This window comes from Artemia sp. Qi Xiang Cuo, chromosome 6 (assembly GCF_049724085.1).
Source record: "Artemia sp. Qi Xiang Cuo chromosome 6, ASM4972408v1, whole genome shotgun sequence".
NCBI classification, from domain to species: Eukaryota; Metazoa; Arthropoda; class Branchiopoda; order Anostraca; family Artemiidae; genus Artemia; species Artemia sp. Qi Xiang Cuo.
Window position 1 is genome coordinate 74,520,567 of NC_142799.1, and position 18,199 is coordinate 74,538,765.

At 36.8% G+C, this 18,199-nt stretch overlaps 1 protein-coding gene across 4 annotated transcripts in view; it reads right to left on the reverse strand.

Annotated features, from left to right (window-relative positions):
• Window positions 1–919: 919 nt before the first annotated feature.
• LOC148951589 (uncharacterized) overlaps window positions 920–18,199 on the reverse strand; it is an 81,361-nt gene continuing 64,081 nt past the window's right edge. For all 4 annotated transcript variants that reach the window (XM_089090355.1, XM_089090358.1, XM_089090356.1 and 1 more), the window contains exons 9-11: window positions 16,053–16,256; window positions 5,118–5,432; window positions 920–1,212 (exon numbers count right to left, since the gene is read on the reverse strand). In XM_089090355.1, coding sequence (XP_088946481.1) covers window positions 1,163–1,212; window positions 5,118–5,432; window positions 16,053–16,256 — 569 coding nt within the window. In that variant the 3' untranslated portion in view covers window positions 920–1,162. The remainder of the gene's footprint in view (window positions 1,213–5,117; window positions 5,433–16,052; window positions 16,257–18,199) is intronic.

The following is an 18,199-nucleotide window of genomic DNA, read 5'->3' on the forward strand; positions in this document are numbered from 1 at the left end:
TTCTATTAGACATTTGAGAAAAGTCTATATTTTCCAGTAGATTATTGTAAATTCTGCCTACCAAATTTTCCTGTTTTCTTAATTGTCGAAAAATAGGAGTGACGCTTTGCCAGTAATTGAGGAGGTAAAAAAGGCAATATTTTCGTAAACCTTAAAGAGATTATAGGAATTTTATTCTAGTATAAACGAAAAAAAAATTCTGTAACCTAAGGTTGGTGAAGTCGTATGCCCGAGAATCCTACCGAGTCTGTGAGACAGACTAGGTCCAGTTCACTGGGTAGAGTTCATGTGAAATTACCAGACACTCTAAACGACGGAGCATCAGCGATTCCTAAAAGGAGGTCTAAAGTAGACCCTCTTAAAGGATTTAATTCTAAGACGGAACAGGTATTTCAGTCACATTTAACAGATGTTGTAGGTGGGGCTGAGAGCCCGGCTAAGGGGATCAGTTGTCCTTACAAGAAGGGAGAACAACAGAGTGTGAAGTTTTTGCCCGAGGCTATTTCTGAAACAGAAGATAGTATGACAAGGACAGAGAAAGGGGAAGGAAAGGTAGGGACAGAAGTATTGCCAGAAGTTGCAAAAAGGAAAACTGACAAAAAAGTTCTATTATTTATTTCTGCAACGCTTTGTCAGGCAACGGAACTATCGTTAATATCATAAACAAGGAAACTGAAGAGCAAAAAGTCGTTTTAAATATTTTAAATTCTAAATTTCTCTTGACAGAATTTCCAGAACTTAAATGACTTTGGGCGAATCTAGTAATTTGGGTGATAACCTATACATGCAATTGACTTCAAAACCAAATAGTTACTCTAAGAACAATAATCTTACTGATCATAGAAGATATTCCTTTTTAATAAAACTATAACTTGCATTACTTTCCTTTTTTATTTTATAGAAATGTTTTTAGTATTAAAAAAAAAAAAAAAAAAAAAACCTGGCACTTATTTACGATTTTTTTTTTAAGGATATCGATCTAAGGATTTTTTTTTAGAATATCTATTATCAAACATCAAACAACGTTTATCCGGCTTATTACACACACAATAAACGAGTCTGACTATCTTTAGTCTGGAAGAAAGAGCAGCTCCTGGAGACAAATTTCCCCGTCTTCTTTCTTCTAAAGCTCAATGAAAACAACACCTAAAGCTTAATTCTTCTACTTTTTTCTTCTCTGCAAACGTCGCTTTGAGTGTTCTGATAGATTGACTGAAAAAAGAAAGAAAAATAAATTAAGAAAGTAGAACTAGATTTGATAGAACTGCAACAAAACATTAAATGAGCTGCAGTTGATATTAGACAAATGAAAGCAAAAACTGAACACGCTATTTAATATACCGGTACTGAAAAAACCCGTGCACCTAAAAAAAAAAAAAAAAAAAAAAAAAAAAAAAAAAAAAAAAAAAAAAATTGTTGCAACAACCTTTGACCGGCTCAGCCAGCAAATCGTTGAAAAAACCAAGCTAGTTTTGTTTCTATAAAGCCGGTTAAAGGCTAAAGCTATTAACCCCTCATATCTTTTAAAATAGGGTATCCCAAGCTCAGTTTTTTCTTAATTAAAACAATGATGACATGTTTCTTAAAGACTGCAACATACATTGTTCCTGCTAAAAACCAACTTTATTATCTATTTTAAGACCCAATCCATGGTGTCAAACAGTTCGAGGTAATGAACTGTAAGTAAGGAGCGACGCGGCTTAAAAGTAACCGAAATTTTAGAAAACCGAATTTCGATATCATTAGATACATCAAAAGAACTGGTTTATTATTCTGATTAAAAATATATAAGATTCATTAAGTTTAATGTTACCCATCAAAAGCTACGAGCCTGAGAAAATTTACCTGATTTTCAAAAAAGGTTGAAATACCCCATAAAAGTCAAGGAATCTTAATAAAAATGATATAAAAGTATATAAAAGCATATAAATAATAATAAAAAGCATATAAAAGAACCCTACTATAGATGTTTCAAGCTCCTATATACAAAAATGCGGAACTTTGCATTTTTTTGCCAGAAAAAAGATCACGGATGCGTGTTAATTTGTTTTTTTGTTTCCTAGGGGTGATCGTATCTACCCACTGGTCACAGAATATCGAGAGAGGACTCATTCGAACGGAAATTAAAGGTTCCAGTGCCCTTATTAAGTGACCAAAAAGATTGGAGGGCAGCTAGCCCCCCTCCCACACCCCTTTTTCTTTAAAGTCATCCGATCAAAATTTTGAGATATTTATTTTGTTCAGCATAGTTGAAAGGTTCACTTAATACCCCTTTGGGGATAACATGACCCTTCACAGGCCCTGCAGAGAGGGCTGTAAGTTCCAAAATTTACCCATGTTCACGTAATTTTTTTGGCGACGATGGAATTGTCCGAAGGAAATTTTATGGGACAGGAAGGTCTTTTTAAGTGGCAAGAATTTTCCCCGGAGGAACTTCCCGTCACGAGAGGTAATTTTTCATAAATGAGAGACTGATTTACCGGCATTATTTCGTAAATAAAAAACAAAAAACAAAAAACAAACAAGTTTTTTCAAGAAAGTAAGGAGCAATATTAAAACTCAAAACGAACAGAAATTAGTCCGTATATGAAGGGATAGCTCTTTACGCTAAAGTTTGACTGTTTGTCCCAATTTCTTTAAAACGACTCCTGAAACACAAGGGCGGTTTAATTAGAATAAAAAGCTTTTTTAAAAGTGCTAAAAAGTACTGCCGAGTGATAACCATACAAATCTAAGTCACTAACGATTGCGTAATTACGCCATGGCATCGAATGGTAATTGTGTAACCACTTGCACAACGAATCTTCCTGTCTCAAAATGTGTCAAAGACGGATACAAGAAAGACCAATCGGCACAAGTATGTAACCATTCACCTCTGAAGGTGAACATGCTTTGCGATTCTCTGTTACAAAGTCATTCATAGAAGAACAACCTATTAACAATACATGTTTAAGCCTACCAGTGCTGAGTCTTTAAGGAAAATAACACTCTGCAATGACTGTACTCTCTTTGGCTTCAGTTATCTGTCTACTAAATTTCAGGTGAAGACTTTAGTGATAAAGGTAGAGATGCATGCCTCTGAAAATCTCTCCCCTCTACTCCCTTAATCTAAGGTACTTGGCTCATAAGTTTCAAGCAGATCTGAGCACATTCATGCAAAAAATCAAGAATGTGAGTGTGCCTTTTAAAATAATCATTTATCTAGAATTAGCGCAGGATATCTGCCCCACAAATTTCAAGCCAGTCAGGAAAAAGAAGAGCCCTCCTATATTTCTATGAAGAGTCAGTGGAGCAAAAGGGGCTACGGGCCCACTCTATGCCTTCAACCATATAAATTATAATTTTTGCATGATACGGGTTCAAAATAGGTGCGGAAATGCCTAGCTTTTTTCTAAAACATTGGGAGAGAGGGAGAGTAGGGAGTGGAGGGGCAACAGGCCGACTTTGAGTGTCAAATCTAAAGATGAACATTTCACATTTTTAATTTAAAGAAGGTCACAGTCCCACCTCATAGCTCCCAAAATATGGATTGACAATCCTTCATGACTCCCGTTTTAAACTGGGTGTAACATAGCTGCTTTTTGGCATCTAATTGTTGGGATGAGAGTAGAGGAATGAGGGAGAGGTGCTGAGGCAACAACCCTACTTTGGCCTTCAAGCCATGCAATCCTTGCATGATTCTGCTTCAAACAATGTGTAACATCTTTATTTTGCAAAAAAATTTGCAGGGGGATGGGGGAGTTTGTTGAAGAGACAACCGGCCCACTTTGGTCATCTAGTCATTCAATTTGAAAATCTTTCGTTGACTTTGGTTCAAATAAGGTACCACGTGCTTACCTTCCTACAAAAACGTTCGCATCTAACATATCTTTCTCCATATCTTCCTCCGTTTTCGAAACACCCACGGTTCACTACTATCCTTAACAACTGTCTTTGCCGTGGCTCTTAGAGTCCTAAACTTTGGTTTAAGACCGAGTCTTAGCCCCAATACTACAAATACTCAAAATTACAGAAAAATAACAAGAATCCATTGACGATAGATACAACCAAAGCCACAGAGTAATTGTAGTAGAGAGAAAACTCAAGCAATTTTTAGTTCGAACAGTTTTCGCACCATCTATTTCATACCACAAAACTAAATCATCGGTGAAGATAAAACATGGAACTCAGCAATTCTTAGCAAGTACAGAACAAAATATATTCTGTAGATATTAAAAGGTTAGGAGCGTGAAAAATGAAAAATGACAATCAGGAAAGTAAAAATAAGAATCAGGCAAATACATAGAAGAGAAGGAAGAGGAGTAAGTCTTCAAGCCAGACCAAGAAGAAGAGGAAGGCCAGACCAGAAGAGGAGGAAGAAGAGTAAGCCTTCAAACCAGACCAAGAGGAGGAGAAAGACCAGACCAGAAGAAGAGGAAGAGGAGTAAGCCTTCGAAGCAGACCAAGAGGAGGAGAAAGACCAGACCAGAAGAGGAGAAAGTGGAGTAAGCCTTCAAGCTAGACCAAGAGGAGGAGGATGATCAGACCAGAAGAGCAGGAAGAGGAGTAAGCCTTCAAACCAGACCAAGAGGAGTAAGACCAGACCAGAAGAAGGAAGAGGAGTAAGCCTTCAAGCCAGACCAAGAAGAGAAGGGAAGACCAGACCAGAAGAGGAGTAAGTGTTCAAGCCAGACCAAGAGGAGGAGGAAGACCAGACCAGAAGAGGAGGAAGAGGAGTAAGCCTTCAAGCCAGACCAAGAGGAGGAGGATGACCAGACCAGGACAGGAGGAAGAGGAGGAAGCCTTCAAACCAGATTAACCAGGCAACTTCAAGATTTGTACGGTTTCCAATAGCAATTGTAATATATTTATAAAATAATCGGGAGGACAGCGGAGGAAGAGGGTAGTTTTTAAGGTTACAGCTCAACATCTTCATTTTTGATCATTTTAGTGAATTGCAATTTTGTTGTTGGGGGCTCTCTAGAGAATACTTTTTCCCTTGTAGCCCCCATGTATGTTGGTAATGAGTAGACCACAAATGTAAACTAAATCACTTGTACTTTGTCTGTTTTCTGAATATATAGACTTGTAAAATAAAATAACAAACTGCTTGAAGGTTTTGTAAGAAAATAGCTTACTCTGAGGGGGGCTGAAGGGATTGGACCCTGTAGGTGTATTTGCAAGGTCAAAACTAAATCCTGTTGAAGGAGTAGAACCATAGCTAGGAGGGGACATGGCAGGCATGCCAAACGCTGGAGTGACAGTAGGTTGTCCAAATGTTGGAGTAGCACCAAGTTGTCCAAAAGCTGGTGCAGCGCTAGGCTGTCCATAGGACGGGGTAGTAGTAGGCAGTGCGAAGGTTGGGGTAACATTAGAATGCCCAAACCTTGTTCCAAATGCAGGTGGTGACATAGAACTTTGGCCAACACTTCCACTCTGGGCAGCTGGCATACCTATAATAAACGAATACGCGTAAATGTTAGCTGTTATATTACAATCAGTTCTAGATTTTTCAAAATACAACAACAACATTTAATGAAAAATTAGAATTCAGATAGACATAATAGGAATAAAACATAAAATAGGAATTAGCCTAGAGCTCTGGGCAACTGGCGTATCCAAAATAAACAAAAGCGAGAGAATATTAACTGTTATATGCACAATTAGTCCTAGACTTTCGAAAATACAACAACAAAATTAAAAGGAAAACTAGAATTCTGACGGTTTGACTTTTGGCCGAAAATTCCTGATGGTAGCACCATTTAGAAAATGTTTATATTCACTTATGTAATGTGGAGTGCATTTTAGTTTAGTTGATTTACTTTACTTCACAGACCTTTTACTTTAGTTGATTGCAGGTAAGCTAGAATCAGCTGCGAGCGTTTTACCCTCCATAGTCACGAATACTCAGGCCATTTTACCCTTGAACACTAGTAGACTTTTCGTGACTCCTATCACTGAGAGAGTCGCAGCCTAATCCCTTAAAAACTTAGAGAATTTATTCACTTACGGATTTTAGAACTCTTGACAAAGGTGGTGTTAGGATATTTGGAAAGCACTCAAATTTCTTTTAAATTCCTCTGACAATTCATGGAACTGATATAAGTTCTACAAGCAATACTACTGATGTTACAAACATATCACTGCAACACTAAGCCAGCTGAGGCTAACACAGCTTCACGCGTTCCCCACAACCCTAATATAATCAAACCTTTACTCTTCATCCCCCTCCCATGAAGTCCTTGAATAATAAGGAAAATATCTTTTTTGCATATTTTTTTTTCACAATCTCCTTCTCTGCAGCTAGCGGCACAATAAAACACCATACAGAACTGTTTAAAGGCAACTGCTACATCTAGTGCCTTTTGCAATGAACAAAACCCAATATTTAAAATATGATCATTTTTTGACAAAAAAAAAAAAAAATGCTTATTCGTATACAAGATGTTGAACGACGTCATAACCGTTAATGCCAACCATATATAACGTAAAGAGTATCGTGGCTGCAGAGGCAAATGCAACCTAGTAAAAGACTACACTACCTATAGTAACCAAAAAATACGAGTAGCCTGAAACCCCTAAAAATGCTGTCAGATCAAAACACAAAGTACACCAATGGAATTGCCTTGTACGAAAACTCTATAAAGGAAACTTATAGTCCCTTGGGAAGGAATGAAAAACAAGGAAAGTGGTTGAAACCACGATGTTCCGCATCGAAAGCATAATTTTTTCCTTTTCTTTTTTTCTCCAGAGAAAGCGGAACACAGGAGATCTGTTTAATGGCTCATTTTGATGGAAATTGCAACATCTAGTGCCGTTTAACGGTAAGATACGTATCTATTAAAGAGCCCCCCATCCCGTAGTAACAAAAAATTTAAAAAGCTATTCGAAAAAACTGTCAAGTGAGGAATAATTGACGGTTGAAGTTGATTGAACAATAATAACTTTTACTTTTGTAAAATTATGTTTTAGAATCGACCACATGAGAATTGTTTAGCTCCAATCGGAGATCTATCAACTATTTTGATTACACAATGCAGCAAAATGCAACCCGTCCGAGTATTTTACAATCGACGAAATAATCATTCCCTTCAGGGGTCAACATGCTTTCAGAATTTACACACCTTTGAAGTCAGCCGAACAGAAACGGAAAATGCAGTGTCTGCCTGTTGCTTACATCTAATACTTATCCAAAGCCTCCATATGCTGTGGCAAAGGCAACGATATGTAGGCACACAATATATGCCCATTCCTACCCGTGTTGCTTTTACTCTTGCTGGGCCGGTCTTGGACATAAAGAGACACATCACCGCGGACAACTGATACTCATTGTTTGAGTGGGACAACGAGCTGAGCAGACGGAATAGCTACTTATGTTGAAACTCAAGAAGAAGAAGCGTTTTTTACGCATAGGGATCGTCAGCCTTGTTCCTCAATCTTTGATTTTGCTCAGAAGAAGACTACAGGCAAAATCACGGAAGCCGGAGATAGTCGAGTGTTACAGCGCAGATAAATCTGACGTCGACAGATTATATAAAAAAAACGCAATAACTACAATACCAGCTATCACTATCAGTGCTTGCCGCTTGTAACATTTTTTGCAATGCTGGATATTCCAGGCGTAAACACAAAAGCACTTACCAATATAATAACACGAAGTCAAGCAAAGATGATCCAGCGCCGACAGATCCTTATTTGGGACTATCCCTATCGAAGTCTCGTATGATTTTATTTCTTTAAAGATAGACACGCTTACGCATTGCTTATATAAGACTTCTAAAAGCATTGTTGACCTTGACCTTGATTACAAACGATAAAAGACCCTTCGGATTTTTCTTAGCAGCAAAAATGAACTACATTGTCATCACTATTACCCAAGATACCCTTTAAATTGTATGATCATTTTATATACGAAAATGCAGGTTTTTGACGAAAATGATTTTAATTTTGCATATTGTATTTGGTAACTAAAAAAGCTTGTAGATGTAACAATTTTCTTTATAATTAGCCCTTGACTAGCTCTCCATGGTGCTCCGGTGCCCCACCATCTGCGGAAAAAAGGGCCATTAACGGTGCTTTTCATGCAAGAAAGTGATTTTTCTTGTTGTTCAGACCAAGCGCTTTTAAGTTTCCTGTATAGAGTTTTTGGCAAAGACAATCCCAGTGGTGTGTTTTTGTTTGAATCAGATGTCATTTTTAGGAGGGTTTAGGTCTTTTTTGTTACTATGGGCCTTGTATGTTCACTATAATTTTCAAACAAGGCACCTTCGGAACAGACAAAGAAAGAACAGACAACTCAGACCATGAAACAGCAAAACTAAACAGTGAAACTAAAAATAATAAACCATATCTTTCAAACGAAGGATTAAACGGCAGAAACCACAGAAACCAATTTTAAGCACTGTTTCTCGTCTGATGTGGTTAGTTTGTAATTCCTGGAAATTTTGTTTTTGTGTGATTTTGACTAAAACCATTTTTCTTTTCCTGAGTTTCCTAAGAGGTGACTTGAGTAGTTTCAAAAGTTTGGAAACAATAAAAAATGATCCATCCAACACAGCCAAAATATTCGAGGTGTACCCGTAATTTTAATATGCACTATGTTCAAACCTCTAATTATATCAAAAAGGGTACAAAAGGGCTTAAGTGTTCAAAGCATTAAACATCGAATACCAGACTCTAAACATCTCAACAGGGCAAAACAAGTTTTTGGTCACAAGTCTCGTGGGCTTTCAATATCATTCCATGATTTGTAACAGATCCAACGTGTCATTTCCTTTTTACCTGAATATATCTTTGCGCCTATATTGCTAGAAAATTTCTTCAATTTTGCGACAAGTAAAACCAGTTTCACGAAAATTTCAAAATATGAAAATATATTACTTTCTTAAATTATTAATTTTGAAAATAGTATGACAGGATTCTTATAACCAAAAAAACTACAAAACATATTGATGTTAGCAAAATTGCTTTGTCAAAGTCGGGAGCATTTCGACATTCTGGTTTTCTTCTTGCTCTTGATACTGAACTCGATCTCGATGAATCGGAGCCGGAACTGGAACTTGATCTCGATCTTGATCTAAGAAGTCTGAATCTTTTCGTCATTTTAAAAATATACAAGCTATTTGTGCAAAATGCTGATACGCCTTCTTTTTAAAGTCGTCACGTCAGTTTTCAATTCATTAGCCCAAAAAAAAAGAAATGTGTCATTGGGAATCCTGTTAAACTATTTTATAAACAACTAATTAAAAAGTACTTAATTTCTGTATTTTCAGAAATTAAATAAGAACAATAAGTGGCTGGAAAATTTCTATAGATAAATCTCATCTATTGACTAGTTTTTTAAAATATATAGGAATTAATAAGGAGTCATATATAATTCAAATGAAACTGATCATGATAATGACCAGGAGTATGGAGCGAGCTTTAGCAACACAAAGCGAAAGTCTAAAAGACTGAAGCTTGATATCAATACATATATCAAAATTTTGCCATTTCTTATGCAAAATATTGGACATCAGTTTGTTCAAATGTGCTTTGTAGGTTCACTATAATTTTCAAACAAGGCACCTTCGGAACAGACAAAGAAAGAACAGACAACTCAGACCATGAAACAGCAAAACTAAACAGTGAAACTAAAAATAATGAACCATATCTTTCAAACGAAGGATTAAACGGCTAGCACATACAACTCAATCCGCACTAAACCTGCCAAACCATAGCTTTCAAACATAGTACCTTCGGGATAGACAGAGAAAGCCCAGACAAGTCAAACCACGAAACAGCAAAACTAAACATCTCAAACTAAAACTTTTAAACAAGACACCTTCGAAGTAGACAAAGAAATAACAGGCAACTCAGATCATGAAACAGTGAAAATAATGTAGTAAACCATATCTTTCAAACAAGGGATTAGACACGGCTAGCACATACAAATCAATCCGCACTAAACCTGCCAAACCATAACTTACAAACAAAATAACTTCCGGATAGACAGAGAAAGCACAGACAAGTCAAACCATGAAACAGCAAAACTAAACATCTCAAACTATAACTTTTAAACAAGACACCTTCGGAATAGACAAAGAAATAACAGACAACTCAGATCATGAATCAGTGAAACTAACATAATAAACCATATCTTTCAAACAAGGGATTAGACATGGCTAGCACATACACCTCGATCCGAGCTAATCCTGCCAAACCATAACTTTCAAACAAAAAAACTTCCGGATAGACAGAGAAAGCACAGACAAGTCAAACCATGAAACAGCAAAACTAAACATCTCAAACTATAACTTTTAAACAAGACACCTTCGGAATAGACAAAGAAATAACAGACAACTCAGATCATGAATCAGTGAAACTAACATAATAAACCATATCTTTCAAACAAGGGATTAGACATGGCTAGCACATACACCTCGATCCGAGCTAATCCAGCCAAACCATAACTTTCAAACAAGACACCTTCGGGGTAGACAGAGAAAGCACAGACAAGTCAAACCACGAAACAGCAAAACTAAACATCTCAAACTATAACTTTTAAACAAGACACCTTCGAAGTAGACAAAGAAATAACAGGCAACTCAGATCATGAAACAGTGAAAATAATGTAGTAAACCATATCTTTCAAACAAGGGATTAGACACGGCTAGCACATACAAATCAATCCCATTAAACCTGCCAAACCATAACTTTCCAACAAAATAACTTCGGGATAGACAGAGAAAGCACAGACAAGTCAAACCATGAAACAGCCAAACTAAACATCTCAAACTATAACTTTTAAACAAGACACCTTCGGAATAGACAAAGAAATAACAGACAACTCAGATCATGAATCAGTGAAACTAACATAATAAACCATATCTTTCAAACAAGGGGTTAGACATGGCTAGCACATACACCTCGATCCGAGCTAATCCAGCCAAACCATAACTTTCAAACAAGACACCTTCGGGGTAGACAGAGAAAGCAGACAAGTCAAACCACGAAACAGCAAAACTAAGCACATAAAAATATAACTTTCAAACAAGTACCTAAAAAACAGACAAAGAAATCACGAACAACTCAATCCAAAAAGCAGCAACACAAAACCTGGCAAACTATTCGCTGCCTTCACTGCCTGATTCCCAGTCGTTTGTCTTTTACTATTCCATCTTAGAAAAAGACATAGGCTTTTCTTGTGTGTAATTATCATTGAATAATTTGTGTCGTCAAGCAACATCCAAAGGAAAATTGCCAAGGTTAAGGTCAACAGGACTTCCGTTACACAAATTTATATACTAACTTCAAATTTCACAGTCAAAGTAAAACCTAAGACATTTAAATATTTAACTTTCTGAAAAAAAAAATACATGCAAGTTCAAATTACTTAAAAGCCTTGACAAATGAGGGAACGAAACTATTTGTGTAATGCATATGTTGTGCTGTTAAAGAATGATTTTTAGGTACCTGTTTACCTACTTGTCGCGGAAGCCGTTGGTGGGAAGGGAAATGTTGAGGGGGAAGGACTTCGCGAAGCTGCGGAATTGCCGAAATACAGACACCAAGCTTAACACACAATACATCACGGCGTTCCGGAAGAGTTGTAAGGGGAAATTCTTTTATGAGAGCAATATAGGACTTTGGGGGATTTGGAAACTACCAGAAGAGCTCTGCATTGGATCCTTTCCAGGCGGTCCTTCTGGTCCAAAATCAGGCCATAATGCCAAATAAGGCAAGCATATTTTACCAGGGATCGGAAAAACATAAAGAAAATACAAGATAGGTGGAGGGGGGGGGAGGAGACCCCATCTCCTGTTTAACCTTGTTTAACCATCTCCTGTGTCTGTTTAATCCCTCTAAATCGCAATATGCACGATGATGCAACAAAATTATCTTTTGACAAAACAATATAAGACAGGCATCTTTTGAAAAGTTGCTGTTTTGCCATATGATGTCATGTTTGAGTAACTGCGCAGTCCAATCCCCTGGACTTTGTGGTACAAACCTAGTAAAAGGGGCATGGTCTTTTCCTAGTTAGGTGGCAGCTATGCTGCAAATACAATAAAGTGAGACATGTCCTACATAGTATGTTCAAGCCAAGGGACAGAAAGTTTCTTATACAGGGGTTTCGGACAAGGCGGTTCTAATGGTGTACTTTTTGTTTTGATCTGACTCTTTTTTAGGAGTTATGAGTTTTTATATTTCTTAAAATTGGATGTGATTGTCTCTTACTAGGTTGCTAGCTACCGCTGCAACCCAGATAGCAAAGAAAAAACTCCAGCCCAATGTTACAGAAAGCTTAAAATAATCGTGGCTGCAGCGGTAGCTGCTTAATTAGAGAATTGAGATCGATGGAATTAAGAAAACTAAGAGATCTGATGGACTACGGCATCACAAAACTAGATTTTAAAAAAAAACTAAATTTAGTTTAACACCAATTTTAATTTAAAAGCAATTGTAAAGATATCCTGTTTGTAAGAGGTCGATAGAATCGCAGTATCTGAGAGTAATTACCTCTGCTGATTTTTTTTTTTTCAATAAATCGAAAAAGGGAGGAACTGGAAAAAACTTCGTTCGTTCAAGTGTCTTTTTCATTCTTTCAATAAAATGAATTTGTCATCAGAGATAACTAAATTGGTTCTTTCAATATCCATTGCTAGAATTATTATTTTGCCGCTTTATTACTTTGAGCAGAAAGCGGAACTTGCACATAGACAGCTCATTTATTATCTAAAGCAGAAAACGGAACATATACATAAACATAGATATAGACATAGATCTAGAAGATCAAAAAACTATAGCAGCAGTTTCAGTAGTTCAAGTAGCAGCAGTCAGTCAAGAATAGCTTGTATACCAAGTCATTGCAGCAGTAGTTCAAGTAGCAGCAGAAAGTCGAGCATGGCTTGTATACCAAGTCATTTCAGCAGCAGTTCAAGTGGCAGCAGCCAGTCAAGAATGCCTTTGAGAAGCATGTCCCAACCGTCAGAATAGTTAAGAACTGGACGGAGAAAGACGGGATCAATGCAGCACCCATATGCTTCCCTATACAATTATACCTCAGCCCATACCCGGCCTGAGGTCACGACAGATGTTTCTGGCTTCTCTGAATCTGTTTAAAAGTATGATTGCGAACAATTTGGCGGCAATTTGGATAAGGGATACCCCCCGGTAGGGATATTACTGGACTTTGTTGTTTTTCAGTACTTTGATCGCCTTGGTTACTTCATCCTTGGATGGTGGGTCCACACAGACGTTTTACAAAGCCTGTTGGTCGGGTGGGTGCTCAGCTCTTGCCAATTAGTGACATTCTTGTCGCTGCAATTTGTATATGGGGGACTTCTTGTTGGTAACCCATTTCTTCTCGGCAGAGAGCTTGAGTGTTTTTTTCTGAGATCCATTTCTTGGATTTCGGCTTTACAAGCCCAAGTGTGCTTGTGGCGGCTCTCTAGCCGATAGTAACTTCAATATCAAATTAAAATGTAATTTTGGACATAAACTCAATCGGAAACACTTGTCTTTTGACACGATAATATAATACTATGAAGATTAATTGACAAAGCATATATAAAAGAAGGAACCCAGAGGATCAGGGAGTAGAGTCACCCAAATCTGCCATCTTTTTTTGCAATGGAGATACATCATCGTTCATACGAAGATAGAGTTTTTAGCCGAAAAAGGAATTCATTTTTAATATTATGTTTAATTAATTACCAAAGCACGTAGGAATAGTTTTATATAAAATGCAACAATGTTTTTAGGGTTTTAACAACATTCGGTCATGGGAATATGATGCTATGTAACTGAAACAGCTATATATCCTGGCAAAGCATGAAACGTCACCTTGCTACAAAGTATAAAGAAAAAATAAAATTTCCAAAATTATACCAAGCAGAACAAGCATAAGACACAAGGAAGAAAACTTGTTGATTCAAAAAATAGGGAACTTACGATTAAGAACGGGCACCATTTAATGAAAAGGTAGAAGTAAGGCATTTTCAGAATCTAACTAGACGTTTATTTATATTTTCTCTGAATATAGATCAGAGGCAACGCTATAGTTCCCTAAATAGTTATCAAAAAGGGCTTTTTAAGGGTCCATTTTAAAGTAAATTGCTCTATCTAAAGCCTTTTGTAATTAACAAAAAACGCTTTAAAAAAGTAATCCATTGTTCAAAAAACAATATTGTCGTTATACAAGTTGACGAACGATATCATAACCGTAGTTTATAACCATATATGACGTCAAAAGTAAAACCTATCACAATTATAACTTCAGAACCGTCAGTATATAACAACGTAATGAAATAGGTGATAAAAGGGAAAAAAGAAAAAAGTAATTATTGTAAAGAACAAACTCTAAATCATGGTTGAAGCAGTAGCTGCAGCCTAGTAAAAGGCAAACCCCATCCCACGGACTCGGTCGAGGCCGAGGCCTCGACCGAGTCTGTTGATTTTGAAGTGAAGTTATCAAGTATTTTGCAGTACGGTAGGTTGCATCAAGACATGGTTAATTGTAGACAGAGAAAAGCCAAGACAGATAGTCCAAGTAATTGAGAGGCAAATGTTTCAATGGCTGGGGCATGGGTAAACGGCGGGAGTAGACAGAGTAAAAATCAAGAAAAATAAAAAACAAACAACAGAAAGAAAAACAAACTACGAACACAGGACAAAGAGAAATGACCAAAGATGGGAAAACTCCACACATTCAGTAGAAACCTGACAAATACACTTCTCAATAATGCTAGCTAGCTATACCAATTGATACTTTCTCTGCAGATAAGTTACTTGGTCCATCTATACCAATTGATACTTTCATCTATACCAATTAATACAATAATGCTAGCTATACCAATTGATACTTTCTCTGCAGATAAGTTACTTGGTCCCTGTTTGCATTTCCATCAAACACTTTGCAAATTTAAACTAAAGGCGATGAACTTACTTTCTCTTACCAAAGTTAAAAAAAGACCAAACATGAGGAAGAGCATGTAGGTGAGGAACTGTTGACTATTATATAACTCAGAACGGTGAACTCTACTCAGACATGAACTGTTTGAAGCCAGGGATGCATACGCAGCCCGAATCTTACAAGCATAATTTTTCAGTGCCTGGTTTGGTTTATTTTATATTTGCTCCAATAGGCATACCCAGGTAAGGAAGGCTACAACCAAAAGGAACTTCATAGCCAGATAGACTTATGGAACTTCTATTTCCTTTATAGTTAAATGGCAGAATAACTATTTTATAAGTGTTAAAACTCAAAGCAATGTGCCGATGCTCTTCTTGGAGAAGCTCAAGATTCTAAGAGCATCCATGGAAATGCAGGAAAGGTTCAGTAAGTCATCCGCAAACGTAACTAGCGAGAGATCAACTCCTTTGAAGATATATGTACAGTTCAACTTATCCGGAGCAGCAGTAACACTATTATCAAACAAAACTGGAGAAGTCAAATCTCCTTGGCGCACACCTTTCATGATGCAAAATAGCAGACTACCATCTCCAATTTTAGATTTCAGATTCCTATACATAAATCCCAGACAAATAATTACCGCGGCATCAGCATCTTTTAGCCTCAAGGAAAACTTGCACAAACAAGCTCTTGCGACGTAAAGTGCACATAAAAAAAAGAAATCCCTTCAAGTCGGGTTTCAATTAGCAATAAAATGTAACAAACTAAGCAAAATTACACGCTTTGCGAAGCTTTTGGCAAGTAAATGTCCATATTATCCTTTTCGTCGCATCCTTTCGTTCGCTTAATCCTTCGGCTCTTATAAATTTTGAACTTGCAAACTTGTTATCGAGACGTAAGACACCCTCCGTTTGGGCCTTTAGCCCTTTGCACGCTCGACCTTTTTTTCTGTATTATCTTCTACTTCGAGCCTTTTCGTGGTTCTAAAATATATGTCCAGAAAATACCATTTTCTAACTGACCTTTCCACTCTGAGGGTCGTAAACATGTATCTATGGCTTGATGGAGGTTTAACGTTTTTCTGCTAAGCCATCAACAAGTTGGAAAATTAAAAAAATTATAACCTCATGAAAAAAAACGTGCAACGATAACTAAAACCTGAGTTCAGAAAACAAACCTCCAAAAGTAGGAACGGACTGCGTTGATCCAATGCTGGAAGATCCAAACACATTTCCAGTCCCAAAGCTACTGGGCGCAGTTGCTTTCGTGGTTGGTACCCCAAAGGTCGGAGTCGCGTCAAAAGCCGGCTGAGGAGCTGTTCCAAATGTGGGCATTGCACTGGTTTGTTGCAATGACGGGACATTAGTAATATTAGTTGGAACTAAAAATGAAAACCTTTTTTATTATCCACTCTTTGCTCTAAAGCAAAGTAGATTCTTTTATTTCTTATTTAGGTAAAATGGCTCGATAAATTTTTAGCACTCATAATACTTTAAACCCTGATTTCGTGAAGAAAATTAGTCTGGCCTTTGGAACCCCAATGACAGACATAATATCTATGCTTGAATGGATATTTTATAACTATCACAGATGTGAAGGCGGTATGAGGTTTCCGATCTTAAGGTCTAGGCCAAAAAATATTGTACGTTTCAATGGGTGATTTATCTAGCTAAGAATTAGATCTTTCCATTAAATTTTACTAAAGCGTATTTGTTTCGAAATTTTTTTTTTTCACTAAAAACAAAGGACTTTTCCAATTTTGTTTGAAAGAAATACTGCCTTAAAAGGATCACTAATAAATAACTCACTCAACGAGCGTTGAAAAAAAGCTTACTTTAATTGATCTTTACTTAAACATGCCCTGCTGATATCGAATTGTCCCGTAGCTATTATAACAATGACACTAACATTTTACAGTCTACAAATTTATTTTAAGTTATCACATGCGCAAGCGGGGGGCGGGGGGGGGGGGGGAGTACTCTCTTTTCATAGCAACAAAAGTTACTGCAACGCAATGCTTGTCCAGATAAACATTTCAGTCTAGATCCATGATTCTAAACTTAGGGCGGATGCCCCACCGGTGGTGGGTCATGAGCAGGACGTGCATCCTTTGGCTGACTGTACTTTAGAGACTTAATTTTGTAAAAAAAACGTTCTTGTGCATGACGTCCCGTTTTCTTCAGGTGAATACACATCAACTTTTGAATAATAAAATTTAAATGTCACGAGGGGGGCATTGGGATTTTAGAAATGCCTGTATGAGGCATGGCTAAAAATCGGTTGAGAACCACTGGTCTAGATCCCCAGAAATTGAGTTATTAATTCATGGTGGCCACCGGTAACCTCCTTACTCAATTTTCCTGAAAAATCGCAACCGTTATACGAAAATATACAAAGAAATGAACCTTAGAATCAAATAGCTGTGTTTTCATGCAAACATCCTTTCAGAGGCAACGCTATAGCGTTGCCTATAGTAAAGGTCATACGGCTCCAATCTTTTATTATTATTTTTTATTTCCAGAGCCACTTCATATGGAAAGGGTCGTCGAATAAACTTTAAAATAGGTTTTACTTTTACAGCGAGAGAAGGAGGCAACACCCAAACTCTTGTTTGTAGTGATTTTTGTTCGTTTCAAGCTTTATTTGCATATTCAATTTAAGTTTCACTCGCTTTAAGATTCATTTAATTCATTTACATTAACATCTATTGTATGTTTGTTTGCATTGGGTGTATATTTAATTTCTGTTCGTTTTGATCTTCATCTATACTTCAATAGCAAAATAATTTTTTTCGTTTTAAGCTTGATTTTCATATTCAATCTAAGCATTACTCGGTTTAAGATCTATTTATTCATTTATATTACTACTTGTTGTATGTTTTTTGCTATGATTGTTTATTCAATTTATGTTCGTTTTGGGTTTCATTTATTCTTTAATAGTAATTTCTGGTCGTTTTGAGTTTGAATTTTAATATTTATTTGTGTCTGATGAGCTTAAGTTTAAAATGGTCTTTACTTTTCTTTGAAAAACTTAGCTCGTATTTTTCGGAAAGTTTTTTTTTTTTTTAATTAATCTAATCTGTAGGACATGGGAGCCCTATTCTATCTAGTTACTATTTTTTTTACCAGGTGGACGATAGGACAATGATTTCCCCCAAACATGAAAAAAGCAAATCGGTCATTTACCTTGAAAGCTGGGTCTATCCGATTGCAGAGTAACCAAAGAATCAAATAGCTGTATTTTTTATGCAAAATCTCCTTCTGCAAGAAATGAGTCAGCTTTTATCTGGTTACCTTTTTTTTTTTTACCAGGTGGGCGATAGGA